Source organism: Pleurodeles waltl, chromosome 10 (assembly GCF_031143425.1).
Source record: "Pleurodeles waltl isolate 20211129_DDA chromosome 10, aPleWal1.hap1.20221129, whole genome shotgun sequence".
Classification (NCBI taxonomy): domain Eukaryota; kingdom Metazoa; phylum Chordata; class Amphibia; order Caudata; family Salamandridae; genus Pleurodeles; species Pleurodeles waltl.
In genome coordinates, this window is record NC_090449.1 from 472,244,721 (window position 1) to 472,265,158 (window position 20,438).

Here is a 20,438-nt window from a genome sequence, read left to right on the forward strand (position 1 = left end):
GATTTTGGCCTGTAGCTCAGCCGCCACCTAGGGAAACCTACCAAACCTGTGCATTTCTGAAAACTAGAGACCTAGGGGAATCCAAGATTGGGTGACTTGCGTGGCTCGGACCAGGTTCTGTTATCCAGAATCCTTTGCAAACCTCAAAATTTGGCTAAAAAACACATGTTCCTCACATTTCTGTGGCAGAAAGTTCTGGAATCTGACAGGAGCCACAAATTTCCTTCCACACAGCGTTCCCCCACGTCTCCCGATAAAAATGATACCTCACTTGTGTGGGTAGGCCTAGCGCCCGCGACAGGACGACAGGAAACGCCCCAAAGCGCAACGTGGACACAGCCAAATTTTTGAAGGAAAACAGAGGTGTTTTTTGCAAAGTGCCTACCTGTAGATTTTGGCCTGTAGCTCAGCCGCCACCTAGGGAAACCTACGAAACCTGTGCATTTCTGAAAACTAGAGACCTAGGGGATCCAAGATGGGGTGACTTGTGTGGCTCGGACCAGGTTCTGTTACCCAGAATCCTTTGCAAACCTCAAAATTTGGCTAAAAAAACACATGTTCCTCAAATTTCTTTGGCAGAAAGTTCTGGAATCTGAGAGGAGCCACAAATTTCCTTCCACCCAGCGTTCCCCCACGTCTCCCGATAAAAATGATACCTCACTTGTGAGGGTAGGCCTAGCGCCCACGACAGGAAACGCCCCAAAGCGCAACGTGGACACAGCCAAATTTTTGAAGGAAAACAGAGGTGTTTTTTGCAAAGTGCCTACCTGTAGATTTTGGCCTGTAGCTCAGCCGCCACCTAGGGAAACCTACCAAACCTGTGCATTTCTGAAAACTAGAGACCTAGGGGAATCCAAGATGGGGTGACTTGTATGGCTCGGACCAGGTTCTGTTACCCAGAATCCATTGCAAACCTCAAAATGTGGCTAAAAAAACACATGTTCCTCACATTTCTGTGGCAGAAAGTTCTGGAATCTGAGAGGAGCCACAAATTTCCTTCCACCCAGCGTTCCTCCACGTCTCCCGATAAAAATGATACCTCACTTGTGTGGGTAGGCCTAGCGCCCGCGACAGGAAACGCCCCAAAGCGCAACGTGGACACAGCCAAATTTTTGAAGGAAAACAGAGGTGTTTTTTGCAAAGTGCCTACCTGTAGATTTTGGCCTGTAGCTCAGCCGCCACCTAGGGAAACCTACGAAACCTGTGCATTTCTGAAAACTAGAGACCTAGGGGATCCAAGATGGGGTGACTTGTGTGGCTCGGACCAGGTTCTGTTACCCAGAATCCTTTGCAAACCTCAAAATTTGGCTAAAAAAACACATGTTCCTCAAATTTCTTTGGCAGAAAGTTCTGGAATCTGAGAGGAGCCACAAATTTCCTTCCACCCAGCGTTCCCCCACGTCTCCCGATAAAAATGATACCTCACTTGTGTGGGTAGGCCTAGCGCCCACGACAGGAAACGCCCCAAAGCGCAACGTGGACACAGCCAAATTTTTTAAGGAAAACAGAGGTGTTTTTTGCAAAGTGCCTACCTGTAGATTTTGGCCTGTAGCTCAGCCGCCACCTAGGGAAACCTACCAAACCTGTGCATTTCTGAAAACTAGAGACCTAGGGGAATCCAAGATGGGGTGACTTGTATGGCTCGGACCAGGTTCTGTTACCCAGAATCCTTTGCAAACCTCAAAATGTGGCTAAAAAAACACATGTTCCTCACATTTCTGTGGCAGAAAGTTCTGGAATCTGAGAGGAGCCACAAATTTCCTTCCACCCAGCGTTCCCCCACGTCTCCCGATAAAAATGATACCTCACTTGTGTGGGTAGGCCTAGCGCCCGCGACAGGAAACGCCCCAAAGCGCAACGTGGACACAGCCAAATTTTTGAAGGAAAACAGAGGTGTTTTTTGCAAAGTGCCTACCTGTAGATTTTGGCCTGTAGCTCAGCCGCCACCTAGGGAAACCTACCAAACCTGTGCATTTCTGAAAACTAGAGACCTAGGGGAATCCAAGATGGGGTGACTTGTGTGGCTCGGACCAGGTTCTGTTACCCAGAATCCTTTGCAAACCTCAAAATTTGGCTAAAAAAACACATGTTCCTCACATTTCTGTGACAGAAAGTTCTGGAATCTGAGAGGAGCCACAAATTTCCTTCCACCCAGCGTTCCCCCACGTCTCCCGATAAAAATGATACCTCACTTGTGTGGGTAGGCCTAGCGCCCGCGACAGGAAACGCCCCAAAGCGCAACGTAGACACAGCCAAATTTTTTAAGGAAAACAGAGGTGTTTTTTGCAAAGTGCCTACCTGTAGATTTTGGCCTGTAGCTCAGCCGCCACCTAGGGAAACCTACCAAACCTGTGCATTTCTGAAAACTAGAGACCTAGGGGAATCCAAGATGGGGTGACTTGTGTGGCTCGGACCAGGTTCTGTTACCCAGAATCCTTTGCAAACCTCAAAATTTGGCTAAAAAAACACATGTTCCTCAAATTTCTTTGGCAGAAAGTTCTGGAATCTGAGAGGAGCCACAAATTTCCTTCCACCCAGCGTTCCCCCACGTCTCCCGATAAAAATGATACCTCACTTGTGTGGGTAGGCCTAGCGCCCACGACAGGAAACGCAACAAAGCGCAACGTGGACACAGCCAAATTTTTGAAGGAAAACAGAGGTGTTTTTTGCAAAGTGCCTACCTGTAGATTTTGGCCTGTAGCTCAGCCGCCACCTAGGGAAACCTACCAAACCTGTGCATTTCTGAAAACTAGAGACCTAGGGGAATCCAAGATGGGGTGACTTGTATGGCTCGGACCAGGTTCTGTTACCCAGAATCCATTGCAAACCTCAAAATGTGGCTAAAAAAACACATGTTCCTCACATTTCTGTGGCAGAAAGTTCTGGAATCTGAGAGGAGCCACAAATTTCCTTCCACCCAGCGTTCCCCCACGTCTCCCGATAAAAATGATACCTCACTTGTGTGGGTAGGCCTAGCGCCCGCGACAGGAAACGCCCCAAAGCGCAACGTGGACACAGCCAAATTTTTGAAGGAAAACAGAGGTGTTTTTTGCAAAGTGCCTACCTGTAGATTTTGGCCTGTAGCTCAGCCGCCACCTAGGGAAACCTACGAAACCTGTGCATTTCTGAAAACTAGAGACCTAGGGGATCCAAGATGGGGTGACTTGTGTGGCTCGGACCAGGTTCTGTTACCCAGAATCCTTTGCAAACCTCAAAATTTGGCAAAAAAAACACATGTTCCTCGAATTTCTTTGGCAGAAAGTTCTGGAATCTGAGAGGAGCCACAAATTTCCTTCCACCCAGCGTTCCCCCACGTCTCCCGATAAAAATGATACCTCACTTGTGTGGGTAGGCCTAGCGCCCACGACAGGAAACGCCCCAAAGCGCAACGTGGACACAGCCAAATTTTTTAAGGAAAACAGAGGTGTTTTTTGCAAAGTGCCTACCTGTAGATTTTGGCCTGTAGCTCAGCCGCCACCTAGGGAAACCTACCAAACCTGTGCATTTCTGAAAACTAGAGACCTAGGGGAATCCAAGATGGGGTGACTTGTATGGCTCGGACCAGGTTCTGTTACCCAGAATCCTTTGCAAACCTCAAAATGAGGCTAAAAAAACACATGTTCCTCACATTTCTGTGGCAGAAAGTTCTGGAATCTGAGAGGAGCCACAAATTTCCTTCCACCCAGCGTTCCCCCACGTCTCCCGATAAAAATGATACCTCACTTGTGTGGGTAGGCCTAGCGCCCGCGACAGGAAACGCCCCAAAGCGCAACGTGGACACAGCCAAATTTTTGAAGGAAAACAGAGGTGTTTTTTGCAAAGTGCCTACCTGTAGATTTTGGCCTGTAGCTCAGCCGCCACCTAGGGAAACCTACCAAACCTGTGCATTTCTGAAAACTAGAGACCTAGGGGAATCCAAGATGGGGTGACTTGTGTGGCTCGGACCAGGTTCTGTTACCCAGAATCCTTTGCAAACCTCAAAATTTGGCTAAAAAAACACATGTTCCTCACATTTCTGTGACAGAAAGTTCTGGAATCTGAGAGGAGCCACAAATTTCCTTCCACCCAGCGTTCCCCCACGTCTCCCGATAAAAATGATACCTCACTTGTGTGGGTAGGCCTAGCGCCCGCGACAGGAAACGCCCCAAAGCGCAACGTAGACACAGCCAAATTTTTGAAGGAAAACAGAGTGGTTTTTTGCAAAGTGCCTACCTGTAGATTTTGGCCTGTAGCTCAGCCGCCACCTAGGGAAACCTACCAAACCTGTGCATTTCTGAAAACTAGAGACCTAGGGGAATCCAAGATGGGGTGACTTGTGTGGCTCGGACCAGGTTCTGTTACCCAGAATCCTTTGCAAACCTCAAAATGTGGCTAAAAAAACACATGTTCCTCACATTTCTGTGGCAGAAAGTTCTGGAATCTGAGAGGAGCCACAAATTTCCTTCCACCCAGCGTTCCCCCACGTCTCCCGATAAAAATGATACCTCACTTGTGTGGGTAGGCCTAGCGCCCACGACAGGAAACGCCCCGAAGCGCAACGTGGACACAGCCAAATTTTTGAAGGAAAACAGAGGTGTTTTTTGCAAAGTGCCTACCTGTAGATTTTGGCCTGTAGCTCAGCCGCCACCTAGGGAAACCTACCAAACTTGTGCATTTCTGAAAGCTAGAGACCTAGGGTAATCCAAGATGGGGTGACTTGTGTGGCTCGGACCAGGTTCTTTTACCCAGAATCCTTTGCAAACCTCAAAATTTGGCTAAAAAAACACATGTTCCTCATATTTCTTTGGCAGAAAGTTCTGGAATCTGAGAGGAGCCACAAATTTCCTTCCACCCAGCGTTCCCCCACGTCTCCCGATAAAAATGATACCTACTTGTGTGGGTAGGCCTAGCGCCCGCAACAGGAAACGCCCCAAAGCGCAACGTGGACACAGCCAAATTTTTGAAGGAAAACAGAGGTGTTTTTTGCAAAGTGCCTACCTGTAGATTTTGGCCTGTAGCTCAGCCGCCACCTAGGGAAACCTACCAAACCTGTGCATTTCTGAAAACTAGAGACCTAGGGAAATCCAAGATTGGGTGACTTGCGTGGCTCGGACCAGGTTCTGTTACCCAGAATCCTTTGCAAACCTCAAAATTTGGCTAAAAAAACACATGTTCCTCACATTTCTGTGACAGAAAGTTCTGGAATCTGAGAGGAGCCACAAATTTCCTTCCACCCAGCGTTCCCCCACGTCTCCCGATAAAAATGATACCTCACTTGTGTGGGTAGGCCTAGCGCCCGCGACAGGAAACGCCCCAAAGCGCAACGTAGACACAGCCAAATTTTTGAAGGAAAACAGAGTGGTTTTTTGCAAAGTGCCTACCTGTAGATTTTGGCCTGTAGCTCAGCCGCCACCTAGGGAAACCTACCAAACCTGTGCATTTCTGAAAACTAGAGACCTAGGGGAATCCAAGATGGGGTGACTTGTGTGGCTCGGACCAGGTTCTGTTACCCAGAATCCTTTGCAAACCTCAAAATGTGGCTAAAAAAACACATGTTCCTCACATTTCTGTGGCAGAAAGTTCTGGAATCTGAGAGGAGCCACAAATTTCCTTCCACCCAGCGTTCCCCCACGTCTCCCGATAAAAATGATACCTCACTTGTGTGGGTAGGCCTAGCGCCCGCGACAGGAAACGCCCCAAAGCGCAACGTGGACACAGCCAAATTTTTGAAGGAAAACAGAGGTGTTTTTTGCAAAGTGCCTACCTGTAGATTTTGGCCTGTAGCTCAGCCGCCACCTAGGGAAACCTACGAAACCTGTGCATTTCTGAAAACTAGAGACCTAGGGGTTCCAAGATGGGGTGACTTGTGTGGCTCGGACCAGTTTCTGTTACCCAGAATCCTTTGCAAACCTCAAAATTTGGCTAAAAAAACACATGTTCCTCACATTTCTGTGGCAGAAAGTTCTGGAATCGGAGAGGAGCCACAAATTTCCTTCCACCCAGCGTTCCCCCACGTCTCCCGATAAAAATGATACCTCACTTCTGTGGGTAGGCCTAGCGCCCGCGACAGGAAACGCCCCAAAGCGCAACGTGGACACAGCCATATTTTTGAAGGAAAACAGAGGTGTTTTTTGCAAAGTGCCTACTTGTAGGTTTTGGCCTGTAGCTCAGCCGCAACCTAGGGAAACCTACCAAACCTGTGCATTTCTGAAAACTAGAGACCTAGGGGAATCCAAGATGGGGTGACTTGTGTGGCTCGGACCAGGTTCTGTTACCCAGAATCCTTTGCAAACCTCAAAATTTTGCTAAAAAAAGACATGTTCCTCACATTTCTGTGGCAGAAAGTTCTGGAATCTGAGAGGAGCCACAAATTTCCTTCCACCCAGCGTTCCCCCACGTCTCCCGATAAAAATGATACCTCACTTGTGTGGGTAGGCCTAGCGCCCGCGACAGGAAACGCCCCAAAGCGCAACGTGGACACAGCCAAATTTTTGAAGGAAAACAGAGGTGTTTTTTGCAAAGTGCCTACCTGTAGATTTTGGCCTGTAGCTCAGCCGCCACCTAGGGCAACCTACCAAACCTGTGCATTTCAGAAAACTAGAGACCTAGGGGAATCCAAGATGGGGTGACTTGTGTGGCTCGGACCAGGTTCTGTTACCCAGAATCCTTTGCAAACCTCAAAATTTGGCTAAAAAAACACATGTTCCTCACATTTCTGTGGCAGAAAGTTCTGGAATCTGAGAGGAGCCACAAATTTCCTTCCACCCAGCGTTCCCCCACGTCTCCCGATAAAAATGATACCTCACTTGTGTGGGTAGGCCTAGCGCCCGCGACAGGAAACGCCCCAAAGTGCAACGTGGACACAGCCAAATTTTTGAAGGAAAACAGAGGTATTTTTTGCAAAGTGCCTACCTGAAGAGTTTTGGCCTGTAGCTCAGCCGCCACCTAGGGAAACCTACCAAACCTGTGCATTTCTGAAAACTAGAGACCTAGGGTAATCCAAGATGGGGTGACTTGTGTGGCTCAGACCAGGTTCTGTTACCCAGAATCCTTTGCAAACCTGAAAATTTGGCTAAAAAAAAACATGTTCCTCACATTTCTGTGGCAGAAAGTTCTGGAATCTGAGAGGAGCCACAAATTTCCTTCCATCCAGCGTTCCCCCACGTCTCCCGATAAAAATGATACCTCACTTGTGTGGGTAGGCCTAGCGCCCGCGACAGGAAACGGCCCAAAACACAACGTGGACACATCACCTTTTTTCATAGAAAACAGTGCCTACCTGTGGATTTTGGCCTCTAGCTCAGCCGGCACCTGGGGAAACCTAGCAAACCAGCGCATTTTTGAAAACTAGAGACCTAGGAGAATCCAAGATGGGGTGATTTGCGGGGCTCTGACCAGGTTCTGTTACCCAGAATCCTTTGCAAACATCAAAATTTGGCCAAAAAACACTTTTTCCTCTCATTTAGGTGACAGAAAGTTCTGGAATCTGAGAGGAGCCACAAATTTACTTCCACCCAGCGTTCCCCTAAGTCTCTCCATAAAAATGGTACCTCACTTGTGTGGGTAGGCCTAGCGCCCACGAAAGGAAATGGCCCAAAACACAACGTGGACACAACATATTTTTTTCACAGAAAACAGAGGTGTTTTTTGCAAAGTGCCTACCTGTGGATTTTGGCCTCTAGCTCAGCCGGCCCCAGGGGGGGGGCAGAAATGGCCTAAAATAAATTTGCCCCCCCAGCCCCCCCCCCCCCGGGAGCGACCCTTGTCTACGGGATCGCTCCCCCTGCGTGACATTGGCGCCAAAAAACAAATCCCCGGTGCCTAGTGGTTTCTGCCCCCTTGGGGGCAGATTGACCTAAAATCGACCAATCTGCCCCCAAGGGGGGCAGCAATGGTCTAAATATAGTTTGCCCCCCAGGGGAGTGACCCTTGTCTGATGGGTCGCTTCCCATCTCTAAAAAAACAAAAAAAACAAAATTGCCCTGGCGCCTAGAGGTTTCTGCCCCCCTCTGGTGGCAGATCGGCCTAATAATATGCCGATCTGCCCCCAGGGGGGGCAGAAATGGGCTAAAATAAATTTGCCCCCCGAACCCGCACCCCCCCGGGAGCGACCCTTGCCTACGGGGTCGCTCCCCCTGCGTGACATTGGCGCCAAAAAACAAATCCCCGGTGCCTAGTGGTTTCTGCCCCCTTGGGGGCAGATTGACCTAAAATCGACCAATCTGCCCACAAGGGGGGCAGAAATGGTCTAAATACAATTTGCCCCCCAGGGGAGCGACCCGTGCCTGATGGGTCGCTCCCCATCTCTAAAAAAAACCAAACAAACAAAAAAATAAACACAACAAAAAAAAATTGCCCTGGCGCCTAGAGGTTTCTGCCCCCCCTGGGGGTAGATCGGCCTAATACCAATAGGCCGATCTGCCCCCAGGGGGGGCAGAGATGGCCTAAAATAATTTTGCCCCCCCCTCCCCCGGGGAGCGACCCTTGCCTACAAGGTCGCTCCCCTTGCGTGACGGCGCAAAAAAAAGATCCCTGGTGCCTAGTGGTTTCTGCCCCCCTTGGCGGCAGATTGACCTAAAATCGGCCGATTTGCCCCCAAAGCGGGCAGAAATGGCCTAAATACATTTTGTCCCTCCAGGGGAGCGACCCTTGTCCAAGGGGTCGCTCCCCATCTGTAAAACAAAAAAACAAAAAAATCCCTGGTGCCTAGTGGTTTCTGCCCCCCTTGGGGGCAGATCAGCCGAATCAAAATAGGCTGATCTACCCCCCAGGGGGGCAGAAATGCCCTAAAATAATCCCCCCCCCCCAGGGAGCGACCCTTGCCTAAGGGGTCGCTCCCCTTGCGTGAAATTCACGCAAAAAAAAAACTCCCTGGTGTCTAATGGTTTCTGCCCCCCTTGGGGGCAGATTGGCCTCATCAAAATAGGCCAATTTGCCCCCAAGGGGGGCAGAAATGGCCTAAATATAATTTGCCCCCTTGGGGAGCGACCCTTGCCTAAGGGGTCGCTCCCCACCTAAAAAAAAAAGAAAACATAACAAAAAGAAAAAAAAAAAAGAAATGATCCCTGGTGCCTAGAGGTTTTTGCCCCCAGGGGGGGCAGAAAAGGCCTTCCCAAAAAAATGCCCCCCCTGGGAGCGACCCTTGCCCAAGGGGTCGCTCCCATTGCGTGAAATTTGCGCAAAAAAAAAACTCCCTGGTCTCTAATGGTGTCTGCCCCCCTTGGGGGCAGATTGGCCTCATCAAAATAGGCCAATCTGCCCCCAAGGGGGGGGGCAGAAATGGCCTAAATATATATTGCCGCGTAGGGGAGCGACCCTTGCCTAAGGGATTGCTCCCCACCTAAAAAAAAAGAAAACATCACCAAAAAAAAAAAAAAAAAAGCTCCCTGGTGCCTAGAGGTTTCTGTCCCCCCTGGGGGCAGATCGGCCTAATAATAGGCCAATCTGCCCCCAGGGGGGGCAGAAAAGGCCTTCCTAAAAAAATGCCCCCCTGGGAGCGACCCTTGCCCAAGGGGTCACTCCCTTTTGACAGTTTCATTGAAAAAAAACAAAATCCCTGGTGTCTAGTGGGGTTTCAAAAGCCGGATTGCAAGCAATCCGGCTTTTGAAACCCTGTGAGAGACTTCAAAGGGAAGGAAATACATTTCCTTCCCTTTGAAGCCTCTCGGGCCTCCCCCATGGGATTGAAAGAGAAATGCAAAGCATCCAGCATGGAAGCTTCCAGCGCGATGGGGGAGACCCTGTGACTAATCAGCGCGCGCTCGCGCGCTGACGTCACAGGTGGGGTTGGGGGGGGTTCGGGGGTGGGAGGGGAAGGGCTTCCCCTTCCATCCCTGACTTAGGGGGGTGGGGGGGACCCCACAGAGGGAGCGCTAGCGCTCCCTCTGGGCTCTGTGCACAGGACGTAATGGTTACGTCCTGGGCACAGCAGCACTGTGCCTCAGGACGTAACCATTACGTCCTGGGCACAGAAGGGGTTAAAGCTTTCTTTTTTTGAGTGTACATATTATAATAGGTATATTCTACTGCGCCATATTAGCTCCTGTGTTACTTGCACAGTTGCTACTGCTTATTTCCAATAAAGTAAGGTTCATTTTCCCGCTCTTCTTGTCCCGCACATTTCCTATTACAATTGTTATATTTTGTTGAATGATCACCATCGCCTCCTATCCGGTTGCTTTTAGGCACTGATGGCGAGTTTAGTATATGGAGGTTATATTTTGACCCAGCAGACTCATGAAATCCACACTTCCATTCAACCAGAAACTCAAACATTTCCAATAAATGGTCATTAACCTATGACAGATCTACAGAGGCACCTCATCATTCATGCCCCTGAAAGCCAGAAACATCACATTTCAAGCATTCATATCCGGAGTCTCCTATACACACGCTGCAGAGCTATCAAAGAGTTCCCTTCTCCTGTGGCACATTCAGGGCATAGCTTCAAGGGGTGATGGAGGTTGGGGTGTGACACTCCCAAATAAATCCATGCTTGGCTTGCCAGTCAGGTCGAGGGGACTGAGTTGAATCTTCTATGCCTGTGTTGGTTTTACTTTTCATCCTGATTTCACTCTAAGGCGTTTTAATGTGCCCATTTTTGGATCATAGCAACAGGGTTACCAAAAAAGTAGCATATCTCCATCTAATGAAGTACTCCTCGAATGGGTGCAAATTTGCTACTTGTTTGAATTCACAATCATTGGTAGTAGTAGGCTTGCCAAGCTACACTCATCTCAGGGTTGCAGGCATACTACTGACAATCAAAGACTCAAAAGTTGATGGGACAAATGCTTGCAAGTATTCTAACCAATGGCAACACCTCAAGGTAGTGTTCCAAGCCATGGTTTTTCACCCACTGGGCTTCTCTAGACAGAGGGCCTTATTTAGGGGTTGGCAGAGAGAATAAAAGCAGAAATAGTGGCGGAGGACTTTACATCCAGCAAATTTAGAGATGTCCACTGGACTCACAGCCTCTAAACATTGACAGGAATCTCTGTCATGGTGGTTCCTGTCAACATAGGAAGAGTTTGATGGATAGCTCTGTTAAATATGGCAACTGGGTGTCAAACTTTTCTAAAGTTTTTTTTCTTTTTCAAAAACAAACTTAGAGAGTTTTCTCCTGTAGTGTTTTATCTCATCTGACTGCCCACTCCAAATAGGGTGGACAGTTGGATGGCTTGTCTCTTATGGCACCTACTTCCTCAAGTCATCGGAGAAATGTTTACACTGACAGAATACATTATACTGTTGGAGTAAAACATGCGGTCCTCCCAACTCAAAATTGGATGGGCGAACATTGAGTTCGGCAAACAGGGTACTCAATTGCTCGTGCAAAGGAGTACTTGTCTGCCAAACGCTAAGTCAGCCCCAGAGGACCACTTAATGCAAATCTGTATGATCCTGTTCCTCGTGGGACCCTTGGTCATCTCATTCAGACACCCTGCTGACCACTGGCTTTTATTTTTATAAGCAACTTTTATTGATTTTTCCTTAAGAAGGTACATTGAAGGCATTGCAAAATATAATGGAGAAATTATGAGAAACAGTTTTTCCGTACTTCTCACATTATCTGTCTTCCGACCACTGCTCTTTTAGTTAAAAAAAAAGAAATTCACATCCCAAAGCTCACTGACTAAGCTACGCCCCTAGGCACATTTTATCAATTTCCCATAAATTCCTTCAAGTGGGGAGGGTTGGGCAACCTTTAATAACAGAAAGCCTAAATCTACAAAACTAGATTGAAGCTTGGCGTTTTGAGGTTTACTCCCTAGCCCCAGCATGTATCTCTTCACATTCACTATTCCATTCTTTCCAGTTTCATCCGACAGCACATCTGCTGCACGTTTCCACCCTTTGCCCTAGTGCATTCAGTTCGACACATCTCCAAAAGTGCAGCAGATCTGCATTTACACTCTCAACTGCCCTATGTTGCTGGGTAGATCTTGTGGAACCTATATGTTATTAGATAATCTCTCTGAAGTATTTTATACTGAATCAGTTTATACTGAATCAGTTTAAATTTTGAATTATTTGAAGTGAAAGCTCCAAATCCCTCCTCTATTGTGGTAACGACCTTCTGACCCACTCCATGCGTTAATATTTCTTGCAGAGACACATGTACTGGCTGTTCCTCACTTCCACAGCACCACAAGGCCCTAATCACACGGGTCAGTGCACTATACCTTAAGAATTGCCTTTCGGTAGCCCCTCTAATTTGCGTAATTCATATAGGGGGTCATTCTAACTCTGGCGGGCGGCGGAGGCCGCCCGCCAGAGTTCCCCCCTCCGAAATACCGCTCCGCGGTCGAAAGACCGCGGAGGGTATTCTAAGTTTTTCCCTGGGCTGGCGGGCGGTCGCCAAAAGACCGCCCACCAGCCCAGGGAAAAACTCCCTTCCCACGAGGATGCCGGCTCGTAATCGAGCCGGCGGAGTGGGAAGGTGCGACGGGTGCTGTTGCACCCGTCGCGTATTTCACTGTCTGCCAAGCAGACAGTGAAATACTCGTAAGGGCCCTCTTACGGGGGCCCCTGCAGTGCCCATGCCAGTGGCATGGGCACTGCAGGGGCCCCAAGGGGCCCCGCGACCCCCCCAACCGCCATCCGGTTCCCGGCGGGCGGACCGCCGGGAACTGGATGGCGGTAGGGGGGGTCGGAATCCTTGGAGGATTCAAAAGGGCGGCGGTACACTGGCGGGAGACCGCCAGTGTTGCCGGTCTGGCCGCGGCTTTACCGCCGCGGTCAGAATGCCCTGCGGGGCACCGCCGGCTTGTCGGCGGTGCTCCCGCCGACCCTGGCCCCGGCGGTCTAAGACCGCCGGGGTCAGAATGACCCCCATAATGTTCTAAGCTGTTGTCCCTCGCTTAATGCCCCATGGTATTGAGTCCTGCCTCCTGCCAAAATGACATTTTCACCCTTGTTGCTATCTGTGAAAATTCTGAGCTGCTGCATAACCCCTTGTTGTTATACCGTAGGCGTAATTAACAGCAGTGATGGCCAACCAGCAACAGGCACGGAGAGTGCTACATCTCGTTAGGTATGGCTCGCTCCTCCTCTCTCCCTGTCACACAGCATGTCACAGCAACTCTGGGTGCTGTGCTGCGTTGTGTGTCAGTGTCATAAATCTGGCCCTTCATGTCAAACTCCGAGGTTTTCATGGACATACCCCTGTGTATCGCTCTCCAAGTGCAATTATGGTTGGCTTGTGAAAAAGGGTACTGCAAAATAATCTTACAGAAATTTAAACTCCAAACACATGCTACCAGAATCGTAACATTGTCTAAATATCTCCGTCCAAAAAGACTGACCTACACACAGTCCCACGCTCAAGTACTTTCCCCTAAATATGCTATGATTGGAGTTGGAAAAGTAAAGTAGTCCAGTTCTAAAATCTGTGGGAGGTGAGCATGACTTCCTTTAGGACGTCAACCCAAATTGTAGGAAGATATTCATTTAAAGTATTTATTTATTGATATTTTATGTTTATGCCGCCTGTATTTCTATAAGGGCCACTGTTTATGTCGTAGAAGAGCCCTAAATTCAGCCTTGCAAAATTGTGTGGTATTGTTTGATTATAGATTATAGATGCATAGACATAGACTTCGGGGCACCTGCCTCACAATTCTGGTACTGACTCATATTTTTACCCAAAGCACCGGGAATGCCACAAGGCACCCACTAAACAACTGCTGCAACATCATTTTTGATTAAGTGCTGTTGGCCAGGTTGTAGCTACAGGCTTTCAAGGTGACCATTCAGGCTGTGAATCCCTGCTTTGCTTGGGCTCCTGCATGCGTGCAGAACAGATTGATAATTTGCTAATTGTGTCAACAAGTACACCTTGACTCATTAAGCCTTGAGTATTCCATCAGATATTGCAGCATTCATTCCTTCACAAGCCTGGCTCCACTGATCTGATACTCCCTGCCACCAGGTAACAGAAGTGTCACCAAAGCCTGTTGCTTGCATGAGTTATGCAGTCTGGCAAAATCCAGACTTCCGTATATGATTTCTTTCTATTAAAGACTACCGATCCCTTGCTTACCTTTGCTTAGCTGTAAAGAAAAATGGGAATCAGACGCCAATTGAGATATAGTCCGAATGCCCACACAGTGATCCTGAGTGAGAAGGAACTGATTGTTTATTGATAATTTGAGATAAACACTGAAAATGCTAAATTGGTCAATGAGTTGAATGGGTTTGTGGTGTTTTGGAGGCCTACAGGTTGACAATGTTTTTATTTCTCTCCTTCATAATGGGGTACTGTGTGTAACGCCAAAAACTGTTGAGTATAATAATATGATAGCTATTTTCTCTAATATACTCATTTATTCTCCTTTTCCACAGTTTTTGATGACCATCTCATGCTGGAGGATGTGGTTCCAAGCCTTTGTCTACGTGGTTGCTTTCTGCAGCCTAACTAAAGCCAGTACTTACTGGCATTCATCTTCTAAGGGCCAGCACAAGGCATCTGTTTTTGCAGATCTGACACCACAAGAGATGACTTCTGTGCAACTCTTTCTAATGAGACAGGAGAACCTTGAACTTGTCTCGACCCAGCCAAAGCTATTGAACAGAAACTCTATTTTTATGATTGATCTTCACATGCCCAAGAAACGTCCTACTCTTAAATTCCTTGATCAGGATGGCCGAAAACCTGTACGTGAGGCCCGAGTTGTGATCTTCTTTGGGGGCCAGCCTAACCCAAATGTCACAGAGTTTATAGTAGGTCCACTACCCTACCCTTATTATTACCGCCCCTACTCCTACAAAAGCAGTCCTTTAATAAGATATGAGTCAAGACCCATGACGATGCTAGAGTATGAATATATATATAAGAAGATAATAGAGTTAACAGAGCCAGCCAGCCACATTTTGTTTGAAACATCTGGATTTTCACTTCACAACTGCACTGACCAATGTTTGACCTACTCAGACATAGCGCCACGGGGCTTGGAACCAGAGGAGCGTCGCAGCTGGATAATACTGCAGCGTTTTGTCGAAGGATATTTTATCCATCCCATTGGTATAGAGATTCTACTGAATCACCGTTCCACTGATCCGTCAGAGTGGACAATCGAAAAGATCTGGTACAATGATCAGTATTTTGACAGTGTCAGTGACCTTGTGGCAAGCTATGACGGAGATATCATCAAGAAAATGAAGTTACCAAAATATTCCAAAGATGACCTCTATTCTACATACATCCCTCGGGGCAAGTTTAAAACCAAAACAAATATCCATGGACCAAAGGTATGTGAGCCACAGGGCAAACGCTATCTTGTCCAAGGAAACTATGTGGAATACGCTGGATGGAATTTTGCTTTCCGAATTCGTCCTTCCACTGGCTTACAGCTGTTTGATATCAAGTACAACAATGAGAGGATAGTCTATGAGCTGAGTATACAAGAAGCTATAGCCTTTTATGGTGGTGCCACGCCTGCTGCCATGCAAACCAAGTACATTGACTCTGGGTGGGGTATGGGAACTGAGAACTATGAGTTGGCAAAGGGCATTGACTGCCCTGAGGTGGCCACCTACCAGGATATTTATCATTTCTATGACACCGATAATCCAGTGCGCTACAAGAATGCTCTCTGCATATTTGAGCAGCCTAGTGCCCTTCCTCTGCGCCGACACTTCAATAGCAACTTCAATGGGGGCTACAACTTCTATGGAGGCTTAGAGAACCATGTGCTGGTGGTTCGGACAATCTCCACTGTCTACAACTATGACTATATCTGGGATTTCATCTTTTATCAGAATGGAGTGGTAGAGGTGAAGGTCCATGCCACAGGTTATATCCATGCCACCTTCTTCACCCTACAGGGGCTACAGTACGGCAGCAAGGTGTATGACTATGTCCTTGGGAACATGCATACCCATTTGATAAATTACAAAGTGGACCTGGATATTGCAGGTATGTTTTACTGTGGAATGTCATTATTCTAGATGTAATCTTGCACTAGAATTAGAGTTGTGCAAGCATCTGAAATGTCATAAGGGATACCTAGACATGTTCATAGACAATGGAGCAAGTCATCAGTGGTAAATATAGGAGTACTTACAGGTTTCTGTGAAAACAGGGGCATTGTGACACTCAGTGCATCCACTGGGTATGACCACATCGCACAAACTAATCCTGGGCTGTATAGGAAAGGGTAAAATGTAACCATTCAAGAGAGAGCAAAATAGTACTTTCCTTGGATGCTGATGTGATTCTCTTAAATACACAGGGCCATATGTATCATTATTTCACTCAATGTAACATAGCAGGACACCTTGCTGCGCTTCGTGAAAAGGAGCGAGCAGGAATGTGCCATTTATATCAAGATATGGCACATTCCTACTCTCTGCCTGCACTGACGCACAAACTGCTTTACAGCCAGGATTGTTTTTCGGCAGGAAGGAACACTTTCCAGCACAAAAAAATCCTCTGAGACTTTCTCCTCGCTATACCTCCCCCGGGAAGGTGTAGCATTCTGACACATTCCCAGGTCTACCAGAATTGGTAAATCTGGGAACGCTTCAGAATCCATGCATAGATGCGTCGTAAGACCCATGCTCCACCCATGGGACGCCTTACTGGAGCAGAGTAATGCAAGACAGTGATTTGTGCTGCGTCACTCCAGGTTTACCAAGCCATGCAGGGCCACTCAAGATGGCCTTACGTGGCTTGGTAAATCTCATTATAGGTTTTGTGTCATGCCCTCTTGAATGGCACAAGAGTAACACAAAACCCTTGAAAAATACAGCCCTCAGCAGCTTTAAGCAACAGGCAGTGCACTAAAGGAGGGAGTTTTACTGCATTATTTGGTTGCTGGTGTGGACCTCTGAGCCCCCAACTCAGCAGAGTCTGTGGCACCAGCTAAGCACCATCGCCCTGATTTATAGATCATCTTCAATGGAGCTGTTGCTGTAGCTGCTCTTTTGAAGGCAATGATCATTTGCTGGGTGGGCATCATGTTTGATGCTCCCACTTTGAAAAGGTTCTTGTTTTATGAAAACCAACTCGCAAAGTAACTGTTTGTTTCGTAAAAACAAAATAACATTGGCCCTGGCACATGGAGATTAACAGTGCTGTAGCGGAAGTGACCATCCGGTTTAAGGTATGCACTGGTGTAGTGTACATCAATGGTGGAACCACAGCTTTGCCTGGGCAGGAATGCCAGCATTGAACAAGGTGTTACAGCTCCACCAGACTCTCAATGGTCTGCATAGTTTGATGGTTTGGTTCAGTCGTGGCTCCCGAGAACAAGAAGGGGTGGGGTGGCATGCGGGGGGGGGGTGTAAATAAAAATTACACTTAAAAAAGTAAAAGTAAAAACACTTACCTTCTCCGCCGTGCACCGCTCCTCTGTCCTTCGTTGCTCCAGACCAGTCAGGCAGGCACAGGCTTCCAGCCTGCCCTGTGGCCTATCCTGACGCTGCTCAAAGCAGTGTTAGGACTGGCTGGGCGCTCTCAGGCAGACTGGGAGCCTGTGCAGGCTCTCTTAAGCTCAGCAACTGTGTTGCCGGGCTTGAGAGAGCCTACTGCGCATGTATGTTTGGCCGGCCTGAGACGGCAGGCCAAACATATATACGATCCGTGGGGGAGTGCTGGCCACTCCCCCCGCTGCTCTTTACCCCGTGGCCCCTCCCCTTTAAAAGAAAAGGATAATAAACAATGTTACAAAACAGTAAAGTAAAGAAGTATAAAAAACAGTAATGGATAAAATGGCTGAATCAATTCCAGCCACTGGTAATTACTCAGGATGCACTCCATTTTGCACACCATGCCACCTGAGTTTTGGACCCAGCCATAAGTCTTTGTTAGGGCTTATCAGCTGGGAACAGCTTGGTTGCAGTGGGACAGTATGCCCAGGACCCACGCCTGGGGAAATGCATCCCACTTAGGGAGTCACACGTGTTCTGAGTGAGGGAACCTGGTCTGGCAGTTCGGGCCGGACTGTTCCTATTGGAGCAAAGTAAAGACTGATTTGTACATGGCTGGTTCCAAACTCAGGTGGCATGGGATGCAAAAAACGATGGGCTGAGATGTGACCCAAGTAAGTACCATCAGCTAAGATTAAATCAAGCATTCCATCCATTCCATCCATCATTTTTCTGTATAATCCTCTTGGCTTTTTCACAATATAAAAAGACTGGTTTGCTGAAGTACAGATTGGCTTTTCAAAAAAAGAACCTATCTGTAGTATTGTACATAAGACCTGTTCTACTGTGTTTAACCCTACTTTTTTCATAACATAGAAACCTAGGCTGTATTTCAGAATTAGAATATAAAAATCAACTGACCGTGAATGCACTGCAAACCTCAAACTTTGACTAAAATCTGGCATTTTCCCCACATTTCTATGAGGGGAATTTCCAGAGCCTGCGGGGATTTACACATTTCCTACCACCCAGTGTTCCCAAACATCTCCCAAAACAACAGCGTCCACTTATGTGGCTGGGCCTAGCACCTGTAACAGGAACAGATCAAATTAGGGACCATGTGAAGACCATATTTGGTCACAACCTTCATCAGTTCCTATTGCAGGCGCTATGCCCAGCCATACAAGTAGGGCACAATTTTAAACAGTGTGATGACGAGCACTGCACATCACAGTGATTGAAAAAAAAGTTCAGACCACCCAAAGGAAACTCTTCAGTTGCTTTCTGAAATAATATCTCAAATAGAAAATCAGCATGGTGCACGTTCTAATATTATTTTCGCTGGAAATCACGGGTGTAATAAAAGCCTGTGCAACACAGATGGCCCCCAACCTTTCAAAGGGCCCCCAAACCTTCATGGCAGGCCCATTCAGCCAAAGGCCAATGAATATCTGTGATGGGTGAGACTCAGGGGCCTTGCATTGCATATTGCAAGGGGCCCCATCATTTTGCATTATGCAACTGCTGGTAAGATGACAAGACGTTCACGTTAGCCACATTTCGGGAATGCACAGGACATGAACATCATGCCCTGTGTATTTAAGCGGTTAACTCAAATGGGCCAATATATTTCTAGACACAATATTTATGTCATGAGATATTACGTCTACAATATTCTGGTACCACAACAGAAATGTAGCCTATGTGGAGTTGTGACCAGCTTTTTCCTAATACAAAAAACCCCAAGTACTGTACTCACAAGAAGCATGATCCCAGATTCCTCTTATTTGGCCCTTCCTATGCAGTCAGAGTGTGTAATGTACAAAAATAGAGTGCTCAATTATCTTCTGGTCCGGTGCTCCAGTATTGAATCCTCATGCTCTTCTCATTAAAAGATACCCTGGTGTCAGAACATGTGCACCACCATTCATAGCTGTTTATGACTCCCAAAGCCGTGGCAGCTCACAGCACACAGTGGCCACACACTCCTTGGGGTGGCAGCAGACAAGAAGGTTCTCTGAGCAGGCCGTGATCAACTGGAAAATTGTGCACCTTACCAGCAGCCTCAGGATACACTTTCTGCAACTTCTGTGCTTCCTCAGTGACTCCAATGCCTCACAAATGGGCCGCAGAGCCCGCTTCTCACACTGCACACAACTCAGATTGGCAGGGCAGCAGAGGTGGGCCCAACCCTTCAGTGCCACCTTAATCGTCATTCTGCTCAAAGCGAATGAATATCTGTGAGACATGGGAGACTTTGGGAGCTTGTCTTCATATTCTGCAGGGGTCCCATCATTTTGTTTCATGCCACTAAAAAGCAGGGGTGAAACCAGCAGTTGAACCTCAATATCTATGAAACCACTGAACGCAGTTATGTCTTAATCTGTGCAGAAGCTGATTGCATCCAATTTTTCCCATGCCCATAGGTACCTCAGTCCTTGGTGAGCAGGGGTGAGAAAGAAAAGTCACAAACGAGCAACTTCAAATTGTGATTTTTCTGCTATGGCTGCACAGGTGTGCTCACAGTCTGCTGGGCTACGTTCAGGGAAACCTTCTAACTATCAGCAAGCACAACTAGGAGCACACTGGAATGGTGTAAAATTAGCTCACAACGAGCCCCATGTGACACATACACACACACACATGGCGTTGATGGTGATTCCAGTTCTGCACAGCTCTTGGGGTGTGTAATTCTAGTTAAAGCAGGGGGTTTCTCTGCAGGGCCAGTTCCTCAGCACCCGCCTAACCACTGAAATGCCCTTCTTCTCTACACAAGGCAGGCAACAGCACTCCTGGCAAGACTCTACCCATGCACCTGCACCATCTGCACAGCGCTGACAATCTCCTGTCATAGGACAGTGCATACTCCATATTAGTGGCCACAGGTCCTCAGCTGCAGACCATGCATGCTCATCACCAGCACTTTCCAGTCACCCAAGCCCACTGAGTCTTTCATGATGTCGGTGTTCCACCTCAGGACTCACAGTGCCTATTCCTTTATAGGTCAATATAGCCAGTCTTCCCAAGAGGAACGCATCATATTCTCCCATATTCCCCCACCCCCCAACAAGTCTTGGTGCTAATAA

The 20,438-nt window shown here is 47.7% G+C and overlaps 1 protein-coding gene across 1 annotated transcript in view; it reads left to right on the top strand.

Moving 5' to 3' along the window:
• Positions 1-20,438, top strand: part of AOC1 (amine oxidase copper containing 1) — a 353,649-nt gene that overhangs the window by 214,795 nt on the left and 118,416 nt on the right. Inside the window, exon 2 of the mRNA XM_069210758.1 lies at positions 14,326-15,898. Coding sequence (XP_069066859.1) covers positions 14,332-15,898 — 1,567 coding nt within the window. The 5' untranslated portion in view covers positions 14,326-14,331. The remainder of the gene's footprint in view (positions 1-14,325; positions 15,899-20,438) is intronic.